Source organism: Motacilla alba, chromosome 9 (genome assembly GCF_015832195.1).
Source record: "Motacilla alba alba isolate MOTALB_02 chromosome 9, Motacilla_alba_V1.0_pri, whole genome shotgun sequence".
NCBI lineage: Eukaryota > Metazoa > Chordata > Aves > Passeriformes > Motacillidae > Motacilla > Motacilla alba.
The window spans coordinates 4,349,822-4,370,243 of record NC_052024.1 but is presented as its reverse complement, the minus strand read 5'-3'; the positions used below and the strand labels follow the sequence as shown (position 1 = coordinate 4,370,243).

At 50.6% G+C, this 20,422-nt stretch overlaps 1 protein-coding gene across 1 annotated transcript; it reads right to left on the bottom strand.

Moving 5' to 3' along the window:
• Positions 1 to 551: 551 nt before the first annotated feature.
• Positions 552 to 20,034, bottom strand: ATG4B (autophagy related 4B cysteine peptidase). Its single transcript, XM_038145458.1, has 13 exons — positions 19,906 to 20,034; positions 14,634 to 14,732; positions 14,127 to 14,198; positions 12,049 to 12,147; positions 11,514 to 11,615; positions 11,041 to 11,113; positions 10,634 to 10,713; positions 7,239 to 7,435; positions 6,199 to 6,277; positions 5,404 to 5,549; positions 4,733 to 4,789; positions 4,153 to 4,246; positions 552 to 2,317 (listed from the first exon to the last, which is right to left on the bottom strand). The coding sequence occupies exons 1-13, from the start codon at positions 19,913 to 19,915 to the stop codon at positions 2,244 to 2,246; spliced, it is 1,182 nt and encodes a 393-aa protein (XP_038001386.1). The 5' UTR covers positions 19,916 to 20,034; the 3' UTR covers positions 552 to 2,243.
• Positions 20,035 to 20,422: the final 388 nt, after the last annotated feature.

Genomic DNA, 20,422 nt, shown 5'->3' with positions numbered 1-20,422 from the left:
CAATGCTGCATCAGGCCCTGACAGTCCCTGCCTGGGACAAGGCAACACACTGAAAAGCCAGAAATGCCTGTTAAAGATCTAAGACAGCTGAGCTTAGCTCTGGTATTGGGGTTGTGTTAACACTCAGGGAAAATCTTGTCTGGCAGAGCTGTCCTTAAACATACAACCATGAATGTGAAATAAACAGTAGAATCAGACTGATTTGGGCTGGAAAGGGATCTTAAGGATCATCTTCCTCCCTGGTCAGGGACACCTTCCACAAGACTAGGTTGCTTCAAGCTCTGTCCAAGCTGACCTTGGACACTTCAGGAATGGGGCAGCCACAGCTGCTCTGGGCACCCTGTGCCAGGGCCTCCCCACCCTCTGAGTGATAAACCTCTTCCCAATATCCCATCTAACCCTGCCCTCTGGCAGTGGGAAGTCATTCCCCCTTGTCCTGCCCCTCCAGGACTTGTCCAAAGTCCTTGGAGCCCTGTACACACTGGACTCTCCTGGTGTACTGCATACTACCCACCACTGCCTTCAACGTGTGCAAGGACATCAGGACAGGCAAAGATTTTACATCTGTTTATTCAGATAGAAATTGAAAGCAGATGAATGGAGCACAGCCCCACTTCCTCTGCTGCCTCTTCCCCTGACTACAAGAGAGAAGAGGAGAAGCAGGCAGAAAGCAGCAAATAATAATTTAGTGACAGAAGCATTGTGGTTCCCAGTTCAAACCTCTGCTTTCAGGTATCACAGGGACAGTTAGAGCATCAGTAGGTCAGTCATGGGGGAATCAGGTCATTTCTAGCCTGGTGGCACCACCCTTGGGCACACCACCATCATTTGACAGGTTCCAAACCTGAATGCACAAACCAAAGCCTTGTAAACAGGGTTGAAGTGTGCAGCACACACCAAGGAAACCATGGCAGCACTTCCCTAGCAGTGTGCATGGAGACAGCTCTCCTCCACGGTTTACCCTTCTCTCTGTGGAGAAGGGCCCCAGGCAGAGCTACCAGCTTAAAGTAGCTGAAACTTCCAGTATATTTGGACCTTCTCAAGGCACTCTGCCCTGCTTGGGATGGTCACCTGACAAGGATATCTCCAGGTTATCTACAGCACCTCTGGGTACACTCTGCAGGGAGGGGAGCTGGCAGAGGCAAGGTACTGACACAGCTCAGAAACCTACTCGACCTTCAGGCAGCTCTTCTGCTTTGGAAAGGGAATGTCTGACAGGAGTAGCTGGAGGAAGTGCTGACCAACCCACCCAGGGCACCTCAAGAGGTTTTACAGCTTGGGTTTTTGGCAGGACATCACTCCCTAGTCACCATGCCAGCACACTGGTGGACAGGCAGAAGAAGCCTGGCACATGCCTGGCAGATCTCTGCTGCCTTGTTTCAGCTCTCCCAGCTCTGGACTATTTTTTTTTCCAGGGCTGTAGAATTCAGTTTTCTGTTCAAAGCAGCTTTCCTGAAGGTCCTTGCAGTAGAGACTATTCCATTGTAGAAGCACATGGACTGACTCACTGAGCAACACACACATTTTCTACTCTTCCATTCCGTTATTTAAACTGGGATTGAGATGCTCCTCAGCAGCACAGCACTGCTCCCCATTTCACTTACTGGATTCCCAGTCACTTAGAAGTTCCCTCAATTCCCTTTCTATGGGTTGTGGACAGGAGAGGTAGTGCCGAGCGTCCTGCAGAGCATGAGCAGGAGTTGTACCGTAGGGACCTGCACTCCGGAGGCTTCACAGCTGTCTGTGGGACGTGGCTGCTGTTCCCTGGCATTGTGAGCTGCAGTCCAGGTTGGCCAGTGAGAAGGGAAGCTGCTAAAGGCATTAACTGGACCTTTCTCCTGCTAAATGACGGGTGGGCTCTACTTAAGCTTCAGAGGGGAGTCCCCGTGGAAGGATTGAGAGCTCTAACGATTTCCGTGCCTCCCCCGGAAGGCCCAGCTGACCTGCTGACGTAACAGATAGGCTTTGAACTCCTAAGCACCGCTGCATCCGCTTCCAGCAGCTGTTTGCTGCTGAGCAATTCCAACGGCAGCCAGTAAGGCTGGAACACCCTCGGGGTTCTTCATCCCACTGCAGACGCTGCGCGCTCCGCTCCGAGGCTGCACGGAATGCCAGGATGGACGGGAGGCAGGGATGGCAGCAAGCGCCTATGAAAACCGGTAGCCCCAGGCTCTCGAAGGAGCTTCCCTCCCCCCTTCTCCCCACACATACACAAATTTGCAGAGTCAGTTTCCTATTTGTTTTCAAAGGGACAGGATTTCAAAGTCTTCATCTTCCGAGTCAAAGAACCTTTCCAATCTGTCGGCATCAGAGGAGTCTGGAAGAGAAGAAGAAAGCGCTGCCTCAGTGGGATCTGTGACTGTCAGTGAGACCAGCAGCTGGAGGGCAGCACAGTTTGAGTGCCAACTGCCTACAAGTTCTAAAATCAGTGACACACCCAAGTGAGGGCTCTGAGGAGGATAAGAACATGTCAGTGGTATGGAAAATGCCCTGGAGAGAATTACATGGAGCACAGAAGCACATCATCTTTCACAGATCCAAACACATTTCTGCTGCCACTGTTTTGTACGACCTGCCTGTGCCCAGCTCTGCATTAGCAGGAGACTGTTCTGCCTCAAGAGGCTCAAAACAGAGAACTTGCCCAGGTCTGGATTAATATCCATGAAGATTTCTGTCCCAGTTAAGAGATACATTAACCCCTATGTATTAGGGAATAGTTTCTACTATAGTTGTTTTTGGTGCAACTGTCAGGGAATGTAATTACAACATGCACTCTCCTAAAAGCAATTAGCACAGTTCACTTTGTGAGGAAAAGTAGAAGTAATGTTAATTGCTCCCACCTCTCCACCCTTCCAACTATATGGTGAAGAAGGAGCTCACAATTAAAGGGGAAGGATGCAACTTTAGCATAGGGGGAAGAAGAAACCTTTATTAGTTCAGGCTGGACAGTTACAGAATCCCAGACTGGTTTGGGTTGGAGGGGACCTTAAAGATCATCCAGTCCTGCTCCCCTGCCGTGGCCAAGGACCCCTTCCACTGTCCAAGGGAGGTCCAAGTCCTGTTCATCCTGACCTTGGACACTTCCAGGGATCCAGGAGCAGCCACAGCTTCTCTGGCCACCCTGTGCCAGGGCCTCACCACCCTCATAGGGAGGAATTCCTTCCCAATATCCCATCTATCCCTGCCCTCCGGCAGGGGGAAGCCATTCCCACTTGTCCTGTCACTGTGTGCCCTCTCCAGCTTTCTTGGAACCCCTTTAGGCCCTGATAGGGGCTCAAAGTTCAATTACTCCTTCTACTGAGAGACAGGACTAACAGGAATGAACGGCCTTGGCAGATGGGAGAGGCTCTACAAGCCAGGGAAGAGGGAGAAGGACAAGTAGTCCATTAAAAAGCATTTTTAAGAGCAGGAAAGACATTAGGGACAATCTAAGACAGGCAAGGATCAATTGTCAGTTGAAGGGAATTGAGCATGCTTAACAGCAAAGGACAAGGTGATAATGAAAGCTTTTTAGGAAGGAGGGCAGGGAGAGAGAGATACCCGAAGTGCAGGGTGCAGGTTGCCAGGAGGCGTCCTCGTGTCACCATGCCTGGTGACAGGATAGGCTTGCCCACACACTCTTGGCAGAAGCAGCCAATGGCTTTATCTCCTGCAATGTTTGCTCATGTCATTAATGTGATAAGCAAAGCCTGACAGGCAAGGTTAGGGCCCAGCACTTGTCCTTTTTCCCACTGGTAATGGTACATGCCAAGAAGGAGTGCCTTATGCTGGAACTAAGAGTGACCAGCCCTGTCTTGGAGCATTTTCATTACCTACAAATTCAGTTTTCAGCCTTTTCACTGGACACTTTTGATTCCTCCAAGCATCCCCTCAGAGACCACAGAGTCACACTGCCATGACAGCCTGTGAGCTTGTTTGTTCTTCTGCTCAGTCACCATCACCATTCACAGCTTACTCTAAAAACCATCCTGAGACACTGTGGGATCTGCAAACCTCTAGCTGAAAGCTGAAGAACGACCAATTGACTCAAGAACTGCAGGTTAAATTCCAGTGGAACAGGAACGTATTAGAAGTCATCATGTAACTCCACATGATTTCCAGAAAGCCAGAGGGAAGGGCTCACCCTCAGCTGTCCCTCCCAGCAGGCCTCACCTGGTGTGAGATTCAGGACGTCGGGGTTGGAGAAATGTGAGGGCTGGCGTTCCACCAGCTCGAACATGGGCAGCGCTCCTCTGACCAGGGACAGCTGTGGAGACACAGCAGAGCCATGAGAACCAACAGCTCTGCACTGCTGCTGCACTGCAGGGGTAATCATCATCTGCTGGGACTTCTCTGTAGCTGGGAAAATGTTTTTCAAAGCTTTTGAATCACATCATCAACAGGATTTCAGAGTTATGCTCCTTTCGGCAGTTTAATAAACTATTTTAACATGCTTCAAATGGAGTCATGCTGCTGCTACACGGTCTCTGTGCAGTGGTTTGGAAACAAAACAACACCTGATATTCCTTTCCAAGGGACAGAGAATCAGAGAGAGAGAGAGAGAGAGAGAGACACACTGGACAATAACTCCAAGATCTTCGAGTCCAGCCATGCCCTCAGGACTGCCAGTATCACCACTAAACCATGTCCCCAAGTCACATCCCCATGCCTTTTGAACATTTCCCAGAATGAGGACTCCACCACTTCCCTGGGCAGCCTGTTCCAATGCCTGACCAGATCTATGAACACAAACCTTTTTGATTTGCTGGCACCAGTCATTAAAGTCTGCCTCTGTGTTGCAGAAAAAGCCCTGAAAAAAAAAAAAAAAGGAAGAAAAAGACTTTATCTTTCTGTATTTTAGATTGGTAATTTCAGACTTAAGGCCCTATGTCAACACCAAGTACCATGATCAGGACTGGGAGCAGTTACTACTCCTGACTGCCTTGCTTTAAGAACGTGCCTCACACTGCCCTCTTAAACTGAACACTCCACACAGGCTTGATGTGATGAGGCTGTCCATGTGCTGGAGTCATCAATATTTTCTTTACTGCAGAAGGAAAACCAGGAGGAACAAAGGAAACAAATGGCAGGCATCTTAAGTTCAACAGAAAACAAAAAATGGTGCATCATCATATGGATTCAGGAATGGAATCAGATCTGCCCGTCAAAAGGCTGGAATCAAAGCCCAAGGAATGACACTGCTCCATGAGGAAGGGTATTTAACTGCCATGCAAGGAGGACTTCCCTGAGACGACCACTCTTTGTGAGGAGCTGCTTTACCAGCATCACCAAAACCCAGGGCAGCACTTTCCCAGGGCACAGCACCACAGAGGACCCAGCCCACCACCACTGGGTCTCCCTGTGGAACAGGGGGACCCCAGCCCTGCCCCCGGGGTGCTGGGGAACAGGAGGACCGGGACACACCACGGCAATGGAGGGGTCGAGCTCGGCGATGCTCATCCTGCACGGGGGGTGCTGGCAGTGGAAGCTCTCGTCGGGGAGGCAGCCGCTGTCGCCGGGCTCCACCGCCGGCTGCGTGGTGTGGGGGTCCAGGTAAATGAGCTCCTCACCTGGGCACAAGGCAAGGACACATCAACGGCACGCCACAAACTGAGGAGTGCTGAGAGAGAAGGAGGAGGAGGAGCAACGGCAGAGCCAGCTCTCATAACCACACCGAGGAATTCACACTCCAGGGACACCTTGCTTTCAGCCACTTCCCCAAATGCTTCTCAGCCAGGCACAGCTGCCAGCACAACCACTGTGGCCACTCCACTGTGACACCTTGGGACTGAGGCACGGGCACTATCTGGGTACTGTTCCTGCTCACCCTTCCTGGGTGAGCTCAAACAGACCCCAGAAATCTAAAGCACAAATAACCTGAGGTCTCTGGTAGACAGGAAACCAGAGGGAAGGAAGAGAGTAATAGGAGTTTGTAGGGTTTGAGGAACACCTGAAAAACCAGTTAAATCCAGCCGAGCTGTAGAGGAAGGTAGGAAGCACTATGCACTCCACAGACCGGATTTCATGTTACGCAGTGGAAATTTATGGCCACTGTTCAACTCTACATCACTCAGAGGTTCAGCCCACAGCAGCCTTCCAGACCTCCAGCAGGAAAGGAGAACCCTGCAGCATGCACCACAGGCTAAGCAGGAGAGCTGTGCCACCCCACGAGCATGTTTTAGCCAGGGGAGATTCTCTGGCAGTCCTCTGGGCACTCACCTACATAGCCAATGAAGTAGTGAGCACTGTTTGGCTTCCCTCCGATCACTCCCAGGGACTGGGGCATCATGAAGCAGTGCTGGAAAAGCAACACAGAAAACACACAGCTGACAGACAGTGAAACAGCAGGTGGCAACAAAGGCAAACATCCAAAAATGCACTGGGAAAGATGGACAGGGACATGGAAAATCAGCAACTCTAGCAGCAAAACCAGCCGTTTGTGGAGAAAATCTCCATCAGGCTGCAACACACAGGGCTTTCTAGGAACATGGAAGCAGCTCAAGAACACTTTTAACTGCTGACAGGAGTAGACAGGTGGACCAAATGAAAGAAGCTGCACTACTCCAGGACTTGGTATGGGCAAGTCCTGGCTCTGCTGCAATCAGTGGCAAGATCCCTGGAGCTGTCATCAGGTTGCAACAGTGCCCTCAGGAGGGAACAGTCATTCAGGAACAGTGTGAGTTCTCTATCCACCTGCAGCAGCCAAGCATGATCTACTGAGTTAAGGGAAGTAACCTCCCACAAATCTGAATCTGGAGGTCTCTTACCCAAGCCCAGAGCTTGCTAGCATTGTACTCTCTGTCTTGTGTACACCCTAAATTCTGCAGCTTCTCAATACTCCAACCTGCAACCACCTGACAGCTCTTAGCCTCAGTCTGCAGCACAAACTTCAGCATCTGAGCCAAGGGGAGTGTGCAACACTGTATTAATAAACACTCAGGCCACCACCAAGCAGGATACAGCTGTGCTGAACAAAGGCTTCAGCAGGTTGGGACCATCTGCACACAAGGAGGAGCTGAAATCTACGCTGTGAAGCAAGATCCTCAAAAGAAAAAAAAAACCAACCCAACGAGAAAAGGCCCAACCCCTCAAGCCCCTCCATTTTCCCGACTACAGCTTGCAAGAACCTATACCCCGACCTCTGACAAGGACTGTCTCTGAACCCATTTTTCTTTTGCAATAACTCCTGAGCAATTACTTAATTCACAACAGGATCCTTAAGCATCTCCCGAGCAGGAATTCAGCTCCAGATTCCCTACCTTTAGTGTTTCAATGTAGGCTTCATTGATCTCTGTGAGGCCGAGGCGGAGAGGTATCAGCAGCACCAGTGGTTTCCACAGGGTGAGCCTCCCTCTGAGCCCCACGTCCTCTGGGCACCCATTGTAGAGCACATCTGACTCCAGGGCAGGGCATGCTGCAGCTCCAGCACATGGCACATTGGACTGGCACAGCCTCCCTACGGAGAGGGAACAGGAGCACAAAGCATCAGGACTCTGCTCCTAGACCCTCAGCCATTCCTCTGATCAACATCTGCTCTTTACCAGAAGCCTACAGCATTTAAACCCAAGAAGAGCTTGAAGAGGTTGAGTGCTGGGGCTGTGTGATGTGTGTGCTGAGCTCACACCGAGCCACAGCAGCTTGCACTCACAGCTACCAACTGCTGGGCAGCAAAAATGCAAATTCTTCCAGAATGCAAATTCTTCTGAGCAACCACCTGTGCCAACAGAGCTGGAGGGGTTGATTAGCAGGTCAGACAACTGTCCTGAATTCACACAGCTTGTAAGCAGAAAGGGAAAGTTCTGGAGTGTTCAGCTCCAGAGGAGTTAATGAATGAACTGAGTGAGGACAGCATTAAGAGTTAACACAGGAAATATTCACCTGTAATTAAGTGCTGCAGCAAGATACAAACATGGTATCTGTCTAGAGCAGTTATAACTTTCCTAAAGGTCACAAAAAGCTTCAAAAATTTTCTTGGAGATCATTCACAAGCTACTTTACAGACCTAAAGCAGTATGGTCGTTAAAGTCTGCAATTTCAGCATGAGCTCTGCCTCTAAGATATGGGGCAGCAGAACTCCTGAGGGCATACACATGACACAAGCACTCTGCATCCTCATCCTAAAGGCTTGACAAATACACAGCCAGGCTGTAATGCACCCAGGTTATGTAAATTCTGGTCCAGAAACAACTCCAAGCCTACCTGTCTCACTGGCCAATTTAATTACTTGCTAGGTGAGTGAAAAAAAAAACAAAACAAAACAACAAACCAACCCAAACCTCAAAGAAACCCACAGCATGATTAAAGAATCATGAAGCCAAGGCAGTTGGACAGAATGCCAGAGGCTCATTTAATTTATTCCCAGCTTAAACTGAATACCAGGACACTCTAGCAGGTAGGATATGATGTAAACAAACACCTTAATCACCAGCCATTTGCCATTTCAGCTGGGTAGTTGTTCACTACTGAGAGCTTCAAACCCAGCTGGATGAGGACAATATAACACCCAAATTTAGAAGAAATAGACTTTGATCTAAAGCCTCAAGAAGAGAGACTACCTGCAGAGATGTTTGCAGTTCCTCCTGTACTGTTCCTCAAGAAGGGAGAAGGTGTATGTCTGCATTTGATGCACAGACATGGTTAGCAGAGGTTCTGAGGAAACCCAGAGCCATTATTTCTAGCCATTTCTCCTGCTAAAGCAGGTTTTTTGTTGCAGTAGCCTGCCTGTCCAGATGATCTGAAATCAGCTGCCAAGTCAGGGCTGTTGCTGAATGGGCGGTCACTGCAGGTTTCCTCATCAGGCAAAGCACATGGCAATGCTGCACTGTGGATGAACATATCTACCTGCAGTTTAAGCAGCAGAGAGCTTGGCACAGGCTAAATTCACCTTGCTATCTGGCAGGCTTTGCAGTTCTGGGGTGCCACAGCAGAGCAGAACCTGCCTAAAGCTTGCCAGCTGGAACCAAATCCATTTACTGCAAACATATTCCAACAGATCTGACACGACACTTCTCCTGCTGGCAGCTACTGCCTTCAACTGTCTTGGATTTTCACCACCTTAGTGATTCTCCTCCATCTCAGGTCTAGCTGAGATGCCCTTCCTCATGGAACACTGACACAGAAGGGATAAAGATTCATGATTCTTCACTGCTGTTACAAAAGGCATTTCCTGTGAACCTTTGGCTGAACCCCATCAGTGTCCAAATTCACAGATGCATGAAACAACATTATTTTATCCACAATGTTTGGGGCATAAGGTATCAAACAGAAACCTACAGACATGTAACACATCAGACCCACTCACACAGTGACTTTCAGGCCCTGACCAGGTACATTATGATCCACACTAGAGGAAAACAAGCCCACACACCCCTGCCCATGACAAGTTGTATGGACATGTCACTTGAAGCAGCATCAGTGCCACACAGACAGAGCCTGCAGCACACCTGAGCCTCGTAGCCAGCACGCTTCAGCTCTAGAAGTGATATCTGCAGGCTGAAGATGAAAGATAATATAATTTCTGTTTTAAAACTGGCCTTTGCTTAAGCCAAGGGCATCAGCACATGCCTTCAGCTAAGGTTAGGCACACACTTCTCTGTCAGGCCCAACTGAGCCTACCTGAGAAGAAATGTGACTTTACAAAGTTACTGTCCTGCACTCCAGGCAAAAATTGCCTGACTATTGATCCTGGCCCTGTGGCAGCCAAGCCAGCCTAAATGGTGCCTGCCACCATCTCACCTGTAACCCTACCCCATCTGTTTCAGAGCACTGCCCCAGCAGAAACACTGCTAGGTTTGTGCTGGGCAGGCTCATTGCCTCAGGAATCAGCCTGAAGCAAGCCATGGGAAGGCTGCTGAGGCCAGGACCATGCAGGGCTGCAGCAACCAGCAGTGCAGGTGCTCAGCTTTGTAGCTTTGGTTACTGCAGTGCTGCAGCCAGAGCAGGCAGGCTCAGGATAGGCAAGAAGAGCTGCTCAGCCTCCAGAGCCCCAAAAAACATAGAAGGAAAAAAGGAGAAACCACCAGTGAATATTCCTTAAAATGATGAGAGTGGTGGATTTCCCTCTTATCCTCTTCCCCTGCCAATTTTGTCCCTTTTCCTCTTCAGCTCTGCTCTGGCTTTCTTACTCTGTCCAACAGCAGAACCCCCTCTACCAATTATGTGAGAGAGGAACCAGCCATTTACTGCTCGCTCCTGGTGGCCATAAACAAGTCTGACACTGCCTAACAAGCAGCTCCCGTCCCTTGTCTGAAGGTCAGCAAACCTCTCCAGATCCAGAGGCATCATCAGATGAAATGAAAGTCAAACAAGGCCCTTCCTTGTCCTAGAACAGCAATTCTCACCTTGTTTTAGCACATCTGGACACAGCTTTCACATTTCATGAGTGTTGGAAGGGACCTTAAAGCTCATCCAGGCAGGGACACCTTCCACTAGCCCAGGCTGCTCCAAGCCCCATCCAACCTGGCCTTGGACACTTCCAGGGATGGGGCAGCCACAGCTTCTCTGGGCACCCTGTGCCAGGGCCTCCCCAGCCTCACAGGGGACAATTTCTCAAAGACAGAACATGTACTTCATGCTTGTTGTGCTCTCCAGCTTTTTTCTGGGCTCTTGCTGCCCAGGATATACCAGCCACATTCTAGCTCCATGTGACACTTACGGATTTCTTCCATCACCACTGTGTTGTCCATGGCTATGTGTACTGCCAGAGAACTCCACGTATCAAAAGTTGCAAGTTTTCTAGAGGAAATTTAAAAACAAATAAGTAATGAAGGATTAACACAACTACAAGGCAAAGATGGTGGTGTATCAGAGAGGAGAAACTGGATTAGGAGAGACTGGTGCTATCAGTTGTGCTGTGAAATGTGCTTTGACCTGGGAAAGCTGCTGTTAGGCAATTCCAGCCTATTCCAGGCAGCTGCTGGCTCATCTACTGACATGAGGGGAGAATGTGAGAGGAGGGAGGGTGCTATTAAAGGCAGAACCCTGTCAGCTCAGAGGTCTCACACACCAACAGCCCCACTGCCTGATTCAACAGAGGAAAGGAAAGGAAAGGGCAGCACTTACTTGAGCACCTGTGCGACCGTGTTCGGTCCGTACCACTGGCCTATGGATTTTCCCTCCCCGACTCCCATCTGGGCTGCATCACAACAAAAAACCAGAATAACACAGTCAATAACTTCACCCACACTGCATCCCTTCCTAATCAGGTTTGTATTTAAGAGGGAAGAATTCTCACTTGAAAACCGTACTGAATCAGCGGTATTTACTGTTTCGTGGGGGTGAGAAGGACAGCCTGAAGGACTGCAGAGCAAATCCTTTCTCTAAAATGCAGCAGCACAGAAGTTCAAAGGGCAGTGTTGCCTCAGAAGAAGCTTTGCCCAGTGTTTGATCACTAGACCACTCCTATCACCTGAGTTCTGCTCACCCCACAGGAAACACTGGAACAGGCTGCTGCTCTGATTTTTCAGGGAAGTTTGTATCAAGGTGAGAACCTTCCTTAGCCCATTTGCTACATCTGAGCATTTCTTTCTTCTTACCTATCTGGTGAATGGAGTAGTAGCTGTCTTTTTTGTCAATGAAGGCATTAAGAACGTTGAAGTAATTATCCATCTGCCTCTTCCCTTTTATCCACCTCCAGTCTAGGACAAACAAGGGATAGATGAAATAAACATGGTACTTATTAGCAACCAGAGGCTGCAAGCTGCAATTCTCTTCCTGTGTATTGACCAACTCAATTTTCATGTTGTCATATTATTACTAAGCATCTGAGGCATTTCCAACAGTAAAGGGCTAATTTTAAAATAACAGAAAACATTCTTACAGCTGGGATAAGATACCATCTCCCATAGAAAAGCAAATAAACAAACAAAAAAAATCACAAAATACAAATATCCCCGGAGAGCTCCAAGTAGACTATTCTCTCAACAGTCCTGAACTTGAGAAGAGTGAAGAAAAAAGTTACAGAATCCTCAGCAATTCCCAGCTGTGTCCTTGTTATCTCTGTTCTTCCAAGTGCTGCACTCCTGGGAGCACATGGCCCTGGCAGTCAGTGTGGGCTGTGCACTGGTTTACCTCTTCCCAAATGCCTGCAGACCAAGGCCTGAGCAAAGATCATCTGGCCACAGCGCAGCATGCAGCCCCAGCCCGTGTCAGAGGTGGGACCGGTTCCTCCTGGAAACAAGGACAGAAAATAAACAGGGAATGAACGGTGAGACAGTGCCAAGAGGGAGGAGAAGGAATGGGCAGCAGGCTCACCAAGAAACGAGGCAGGGAATGAGGACTAGCTTAGCTCACACACCCAAGGCTGAGAACCAAAAATGTTGTTATCGATGAGTAACTTAGTGGCATCCCTTAAAATCAAATAAATAAACTCCTCTAACACTAACTGAAAGGGGAAAAAGCTCCAAGGGAAATCCAAACAGCCCAAAAGAGAGCTGAATCTCTCAGGAGAACAACAGCCCTTGAGCCTGGCTGCAGACTCAGCACAATTCAGACACATTCCTACACGAAGGTGTTTGTGAAAGATGAGTCTTGCAATCCTCATCTTGAGAAGGCAATTCACCATGCAGAACAAGCCAGTCCCAGCGAATTCCCTCATCAAAAATGGCTACAAATAACATTTTGAAGGGAACAATATAATCTGGCCAAAAAAAAGCACCAGCCATAAAAATCCTATCCAAGCAGTGAAAAAAAGACACATCCTACATATTGTTGGAGAAAGCTGGATCCAGCTCATGCTGGAAAATCTAAGACAAAGGACACAAGGCTGAAAGCATTTCCCTGACAGACCTTCCAAACGAAACTGCTGCTCCTCCACTGCAGCCCTGGCTGTTACTACAAATAACAGAGATCAAATGCTCAGTGTGATCACAGTAGGTAATCTGTGCCCAGGCACAGCTTCTGCAAGTCTTTGTAATGCTGCTTTCTTCTTTTGGTCCTAACCAGGGAGAAAAATCACCCAGAGGACTATTTAATCAGCTTCTCAGTGGTCACCAGCTGCCTTCTATAATTTCACCAGAAATTCATAACATGTACAAATTCCAAAAGTGATACTGCTTTACAAAATTAGCATTAGACAGTTCCCCAGCCCTTACAATAATTAAGTGGGCTAGCACAGAGGGATGGGATGAACAGTTACAGGGGTGACTGGGAGAAAAAACACTGGGAAAGGTTTACTGTATATGACTTGCAGATCATATCTATGATGTAAATGGGAAATGACTCAGAAAATGGGGTCTGTCTTCACCCCACAGCCTCTAATGACTCACAAGGAAACAAGAATTGTGTCTGTGAGCCAGTTAAACATGTGCTAACCCTTTGTTCTCAAACATATGTTTAACTATGGCGCACAGACATGAATTTAAGGGGATTAAACGGCATCAAAGATGTCTCAGAGCTTGTGAGGCAGAGGGTTTCCCAGCAGGGAAAGAACAGCACAAGCCAAAAGGACCAGTTAGGAAGAAGTCTCTTTTCCAAAGCTGAGCCATGTTCCTTTTCCACTGACTGCTGGGCATGACAGTGACAGAAGGGGGACATGGAGTCCCATCTACCTGCTCTTAGATCTCCTCTGATACACCTTGCACCCAGCACACAAACACAAACCCCAGAAGAGGCCATGCAGAGTATCTTAAGGAACCCAGACATCCTCCTTTGAGCTCACTGGGAAATACTCCCCTATCACTACAGCTCCTGTGTGTAACAGACACTCCAGGCACATAACTCCCCCTAGACAAACAAAACCCCCACGTAGAGCCTGGAGCAGATGCACAAAGGCAGGAATTTCTGTATCATTCTCCAGGCTTCATCATTTTAATCCACTTCAAGCCCAAGACCATCACTCAGTAATATTTCACACTAGACTAATGTAGGATGTGATGAAGTACAAAAATCCTCCCATGCTGCCTAAAAAAGGAGCAGACTTCCAAACTCCTCCTTATGTCCCTTTAAAAACCACTTCTATCCCTCCTACCCAAGGGGATGAGGAATTCTCATTATCAGATAAACAAAAAAGTCTGTCTAATCAATCAGATGAAGCACATTTCACACCCTTATGAACGGAAATGATGCCACGTTTGTGGGGACTGTTTCATTAGGGATATCCAGATTATAATCATTTCCAGGATGCCTTTAGACTCCCGCAGAGTACATACCAATAGCAGGGAAGTTCTTTCTGTAGGTGAACCAAAGCCGAGAGGTCACATCCAACAGGATCTCTTCCTTCTCTGGAAAGTGTTCAGCATGGAAAGGTACACACATGAGGGGGGCACCAAGACTGCTAAACCCACCTCCCACTCACCCTCCCAAGGAATTCTGCTCCTCACAATCTGCAGGCCCAGAGAGACAGTGTGGCTGAGGAACAGGGCAGCACTGCTGTGCACAAAGTACTTCCTTTCCCCCCCAAAATAGCTGCCATTAACCCAAAGACACTACGGCCAGAGGAAAATTATGAAGCAGCAAACCATCCTTCTGCCCCCTGCCTCCACCATCCTGCCCCCACGACATGTCCCAACAACTCCCATATGGTAACTTCCTGCACAAAAATATTCCTGAGTCCACAGAAAAGGCCAGCCAGGCAGAAGCACGGCAGCTAAAACCCAAGTGCAACACTAACCAAGTCCTGTGGAGCCTTAAAACATTGCACTGTGCACAGAAAATACCTGTAAAAACACTGTATTTCCGGCCAAGGATCCAAACGGGTTCTTTGGTCTCGGGGAAGTCTTCATACTCAAACCTGAGGGTGTCATAGGTAAGCGTAGCTAGAAAGAGAAAGGAGAAATCACAGACCTTTGATAGCTTTCCCCTTTGTTCTTAAAAGCAGACGAAGCTGCAGAATCAGAGCTGCTGTGGCCCAGTGAGTCCCAGCCACTCCCAAAGCCCCTGGGCTGGCAGGCAATGGTCCCAGTGCCCTGCACCCACCAGCTGCGGGAGGCACAGAGGTGACCCAGCCCTGGCTCGCTCCTGCCTGCTCCACAGGCAGAAAAGCAGCAAGATTTCCAGGTTAAGCCAGCTCCAGGTTCTGCCTGGGGCAGAAAACATCTAAAACTTCACCTGGCAGCTACACCATTTCCCAGAACAGGCACCATGGTGCACATCATCAGCCACAGCACTAATGTTGAGGGCCTCTTTTCCATCGAGCAAAGCGGTTGAAATCATCTTGCACAGAACACAAATTTTGAGGGAAGAACGTGCAAAACACAGATCACCTTAAGGTGGAAACTAAACCTCACTCAGTCCCTCCTCAAGAGGTACCAAACCCAGCAGAAGCCTTTACAGGTGTCACCCCACAAAGTGAGGAACACGGCTGTGCAGATGTGCTCATGCAAAGGTGACAGGCACGACTGCTGTCTCTTTTACTGGCTTCCTTCACAGCACGGCATCCATCAGTGCCTAAAAACCCATCCCCTTCCAGGACCATCAGAGAACAACCCTTGGATCAGGACTGCTTCAGCTGCTGTGCACAGGGTACAAACAACAGGGAGGAAAAACCAGAGGAGCTGGATGAGCTGTGCTCCACTAGATCTGTGTTTGGAAACAGGGACTCTCAAGTAGCCTGGGAATTCTGGAAAAAAACACACGTGATTTTACAGGTACCACTTCTGTAACAAATCACCTCTAAAATTTAAAGCAGAGCTAAGGCAGACTGTTCTGTAACTGTAAAAGCAGTGACTGAAAACATGTCTCACAGCAAATGCAGTAAAATCCATGGTAATGTGATGTGAGTTTAGAGCAGGACAAAGGAGTACACAGCCACAAGCTCCTGTCAGCCCAGTTCTCTGCACAGCCACCCCTCTCCATGGAGCACACACTTCTGGCTTCTCCAGAATAACCTGCTGCTACAGAAGACACTTTGGCTTCCTGAAGAAGCTCAGCCTTCTAATGTGGGCTCCCTGACCTGGAATTCCAATTCCAAATGTCCAAGAAAACACTGGAGCAGATACCATCACGAAGAGCAGGAACCCCAGCAGCAGAAATGACAACAGGCTCCTAAATCAAATTTAGAATCAGACTCTGCCTTAATTCCAGCCCAGAAGACTTAAAGCTCACTCTTTGTGTGAATTAGTACTTAAGAGTGTTCCAGGCACCTTTAGGATTGCACAGGCCACGTGTTCCCACTGCCACCCCATGATGTGACTCCTCAGCAAGCTAAACAAAACAATTCTGCTTGCACAGAAATGTGCCAACAAATTACTGCTGCAGTCTTCTCCTCTACCAAACTTCAGCAGGGAAATGAAAGATTTCTTTCCTATCTACTACCCAAACTTGCAAATGTCCAGATTTGAAAAGGTAACTGACATGATCTTAACATAAAAACGGAAGTTCTCAGGAAGGTTTTAAAGCTCCAAGGAATATTCTGTGGTTTACTTTGTCAGTTCTTAAGCCTTCCACGTATCCATCTCTCTGTCAGGAGTCTCAAATAGCTTAAAAGAATGAGAGGAACAAGGATGCTACACAGGAACACATCCAGCTATCCACAATCCCTCCTTCTCCTTTCCAGCAACATTCCCTGACCTGCTCAAATATCACAACCTCTGCAGCTGCCCAGTTTGCAGGGCACCAGCTCTTTAGCAAAGACAGGATTTGCAACTGGTCATTTCACAGCAAGGATCTGCAGCTGGAAAGGAGCTGCTGGAGTCCTTCCCCTCCCACCAAAGCTCAGATGGGAAGGGGTCAGCAGAGAGAGGGGGATCTCCAGCTGGACCAGCCACACGTTCAGGGAATGCAGCGCATGTGTCATGGCACAGCACACTGGGGAGGAGAGTCCCAGGCTTGCCGCCCCACATCTGGCTCTGTACAAGGCCCTGTGTGTCCAGCAGTCCATCCCAAGAGGTGGTCAGACATTTGTGTTGGGATTCGGGGAGAAAATAGTTGAAAAGGCACAACTACTAAATGCAGGAGTTCAGGTTTTCCCATCAGAGGGAAGAAAGAAAATTCAAGAAGTTGCTCCCTGTTACTGTCAAGGACATTTATAATGGGAGCAGTAAACTCCCCACGAGGCTTGAGGTCACTGAGTGTTTCCTTTACAAGCCTCCACCTTCGTAAGTTCCAGCACTTTTCCAAAGTCCATCTATTGTGCTATTGCCCAAATTGGCTAAATTCCAGCCAGTGGGACCCAAACAATTCAGATGGGGCACAGAGAACATCACAGACTGCACAGGAGCCTTTCTCTCTTTCTTACAGCCAGAGATGAAGAGGAGAAATACATCTGGAAATTCACCAGGCAGAAATCCTGTTTGAAGCTGCTCCTCTCAGAGCTGCAGAAGCTGGGTGAGATCAGCACATTTCTCAGGCAGTGCTCCAAAACTTCACCTTCAGAAAGCCCTCGGTCTATTTTAATTACCGACCTCTGAGCACCCAGGACAGTGGAGCAGCAGCTTCTGCAGAGAAGGATGTGCAGCCTCTGCACATCAAACACAACAGCTCAACTTCACAACGTTCTATAATAAAAAGCAGAGCGTCAGCCCTGCACAGCTCACCCTGAGAACGGCAGCCTGGCTTTCCAGGAGCCTTGCACACACTGGGAATGAGGGGAGGCTGGGATTGCTGCCCCACGGGCACACCTTCCATGGGATCTGCAGAAGATCTGCTTTCATCCCAGAAAGCCTCAGCAGGAAAGGCAAAGCTTTGTACATGCCACAACAGAGTCCCAGAATGATTTGGGCCAGAAGGAACCTTAAGGCTCATCTCATTCCATCCCCTGCCATGGACAGGGACACATTCCACTAGCCCAGGCTGCTCCAAGCCCTGTCCAGCCTGGCCTGGAACAATTCCAGGGATGGGGCAGCCACAGCTACTCTGGGCAGCCTGTGCCAGGGCCTCCCCACCCTGACAGGGAACAATTCCTTCCCAATATCCCATCTAGCCCTGTCCTCTGGCAGTGGGAAGCTGTTCCTCCTTGCCCTGTCACTCCATGTCCCCAGCCTCTCTCCAGCTCTCCTGGAGCCCCTTTAGGCACTGGAAGGGGCTCTCAGGTCTCCCCAGAGCCTTCTCTTCTCCGGGTAAGCCCCTCCAGCTTTCCCAGCCTTTCCTCACAGGAGACGGGCTCCATCACCTCGACACAAGGATAACTCTCTAAACACTCAGAATTAGGGCAGAAGGTGAAATTTCCCCTCCTTTCTCACAGCTTTAATCAGCACAATGAAACATGAGATAAAAACATTGTCCCAACTTGTAGCAAACCCACCCAGAGGCACAGCTGGGAGCAGCCCGAGTGCTGCCGTCAGTTTGCAAACGTGCTGGAGGCCAGGCCTGTGACAGCCCCTGAGGGACGCTAACTTCATCCCCCACACCACCACCAAAGCCTTTCGCTTCACCAGCAACTCTGGGAAACGAGCAACAACAAGCCAAGGCTTGGGTGACTCAAACAGAAGCACAGCAGGTGATTTGCCTACTGCCAACCACTGCGGTCAGTCTGCCTGCTACAGAACTACTCACAAAATCCAGAAGCTCAGCTCTGGACCCTGGCACTGAAGAAAAGCCAGGCTTTGCCATACCTCCCTTCCCAAACTGGTTCTGGGGCTTCTCCATCCTCTGAAAAGCTCTCATGCCACCCCAAATCCTTTAGCCTGCACCTAAGGCCACCACAGAAGGATCAGAAATGAGGTGGATGATCTCTCCTTTAGCTGGTGCAGGTACCTCACCCAAGGCAAAGGAGGAACACAATTGGATGTGGAACATTTCAAAGAGAGTCAAAAAGAGAAGGTAAATTCACCACTTTAGTAAAACGCATTGCTGGAAAACACCAAACAGCTCAAACCCTTACTTCTGCCCTTTGCAGAAGCCAGATTAAATCTTTTCTTTCCCCCAGGCTCCTTCAAACAAGACAAATCCTGATTATCTGAGCACCAACGAGGAGTTAAGAGACAGACAGTGAGGAAAGTCAGGCTACTGAAGGGTGGTGGTGCTTTCTTGAAGACCTGCAGCAAACAGTTCCAAGCTTTGCTGTCAGCTCCCTGACCATCTCGGGAGCAGGGCTGGACACGGAGGGGCTTGAGCTCAGAGATTCTTCTCCTCTCACAGAGGAGACCCAGCCCCACCATCTCCCACAGCACAGTTTTCCTTTGCTCTCGCACCAAGGGAAAGCAAACCCATCTCCCGGAGCAGGGGTGCGAGTTCACTCAGGGCTCCCCAGCTGTGACACTGGAGCCGGGGCCGCTCTCAGCCGGAGCACGCTGACAACAGCACGGCAGAGAGCCCCGAGGAGGGGCAGAGACACGGGACCCGGCACACCCGCGCTCGGCGACGCGGAGGAGGAGCCCGGGGAAGCGTTTGTTATTGTGGAACAACATTTGCCTCTGCGGAGGGGGTGGAAGCCGCTACTACGCCAAGGCTGGAGGGAAGCGGGTCCCAACACAAGGGCCAAACGCTTATTTTTACTTTACCCCGCACGAAACCAAAAATCTCTACCGCAAGCAGCTTTGCTAGAGCCCTCTGTGAGGGTGATGAGTGGCTGAGTCGCCTTCTTACCCCCCCGAGGACACTTTCTCACCCCTCCAAAGTCACCCTCTTACCCCCAAGCTGCCTCCTCGCCCCTCGAGCCCTCACGGGGAGCGGGGCACAGCGACACCAGCCCTGTCACCGCGCCCCGCTCCGGCTCCCCCCGGGCAGACCCGACCGGCGGCAGAGCTCCGAGCTTTCGAGGAACGACGGCAGCAGCGGGGCTGGGGAGGGCAGGGGGGACTGCCCAGCCCGGCGGCCGCGCTGCCACCGCCTTCCCCTTCGCCCCGCCAGGGAGGCGGCCGGGCCCCGGAGGGCCGCGGCTCCCGGGGCCGTGCCCAGGGTGGAAAGCGGCGCCTTCCCCGCCGCCCGTCGGGGAGGCCGCGCCGGGGAGCCGCGGGCCTCGAGCGTAGCCGGACCGGGCCGGGCCGGGCCGAGCAGCCCCGAGGGGAAGCGCGGGCGCGGCGCCGCGGGCAGGGCCCGCCCGGGACCCACCTGCGTCCATGGCGGCCCCGCCGAGGCTGAGGCTGCGGCCGCCGCCGACTCTCACGCCCGGCGCGGCCCTGCGCGGCTGCTGGCGCGACGCGCCGCTCCCGGCCAATGCGAGCGCCGCTCGCCGCCGGCCCCCGCGCCGATTGGCTGCCGGTGGTTTCGTCACAGCTCGGCGCCACACGCAGCTGCCTGCGGGCAGGGAGCCGCCATGTTGCCGTACGGAGAGGCAAAGCGGAGCGCGGGGCAGCAGCGGGCCGGCAGTGGGGCCGGGGTTGGGCATAGAGGGCGGCGCGGAGTGTGAACGCTCCGCTCCTTGCGCAGAGTGCCGACGGGCGGGTCCTGTGACACTTATACGTACGAAGGATGTGGTATACGGGCGCCGCCATCGTGTTGTACGGAGCCGGTCCGGCCCCGCCCCTCCGTTCCCCGTGAGAGTAACCCCCTCCACCATGCCCGCCCCACTCGGAGACGACTTTCAGGGCTCGGCTGCCACGGACCGAGCGGCTCGTCGGGAGGCGGA

Coding starts and splice junctions, on each gene's coding strand:
- ATG4B (XM_038145458.1), bottom strand. Junction 12,148..14,126: donor AAAGAACTTCCCTGCTATTG/GTATGTACTCTG, acceptor CCTTGTTTCCAG/GAGGAACCGGTCCCACCTCT. Junction 10,714..11,040: donor ACGGTCGCACAGGTGCTCAA/GTAAGTGCTGCC, acceptor AATTTCCTCTAG/AAAACTTGCAACTTTTGATA.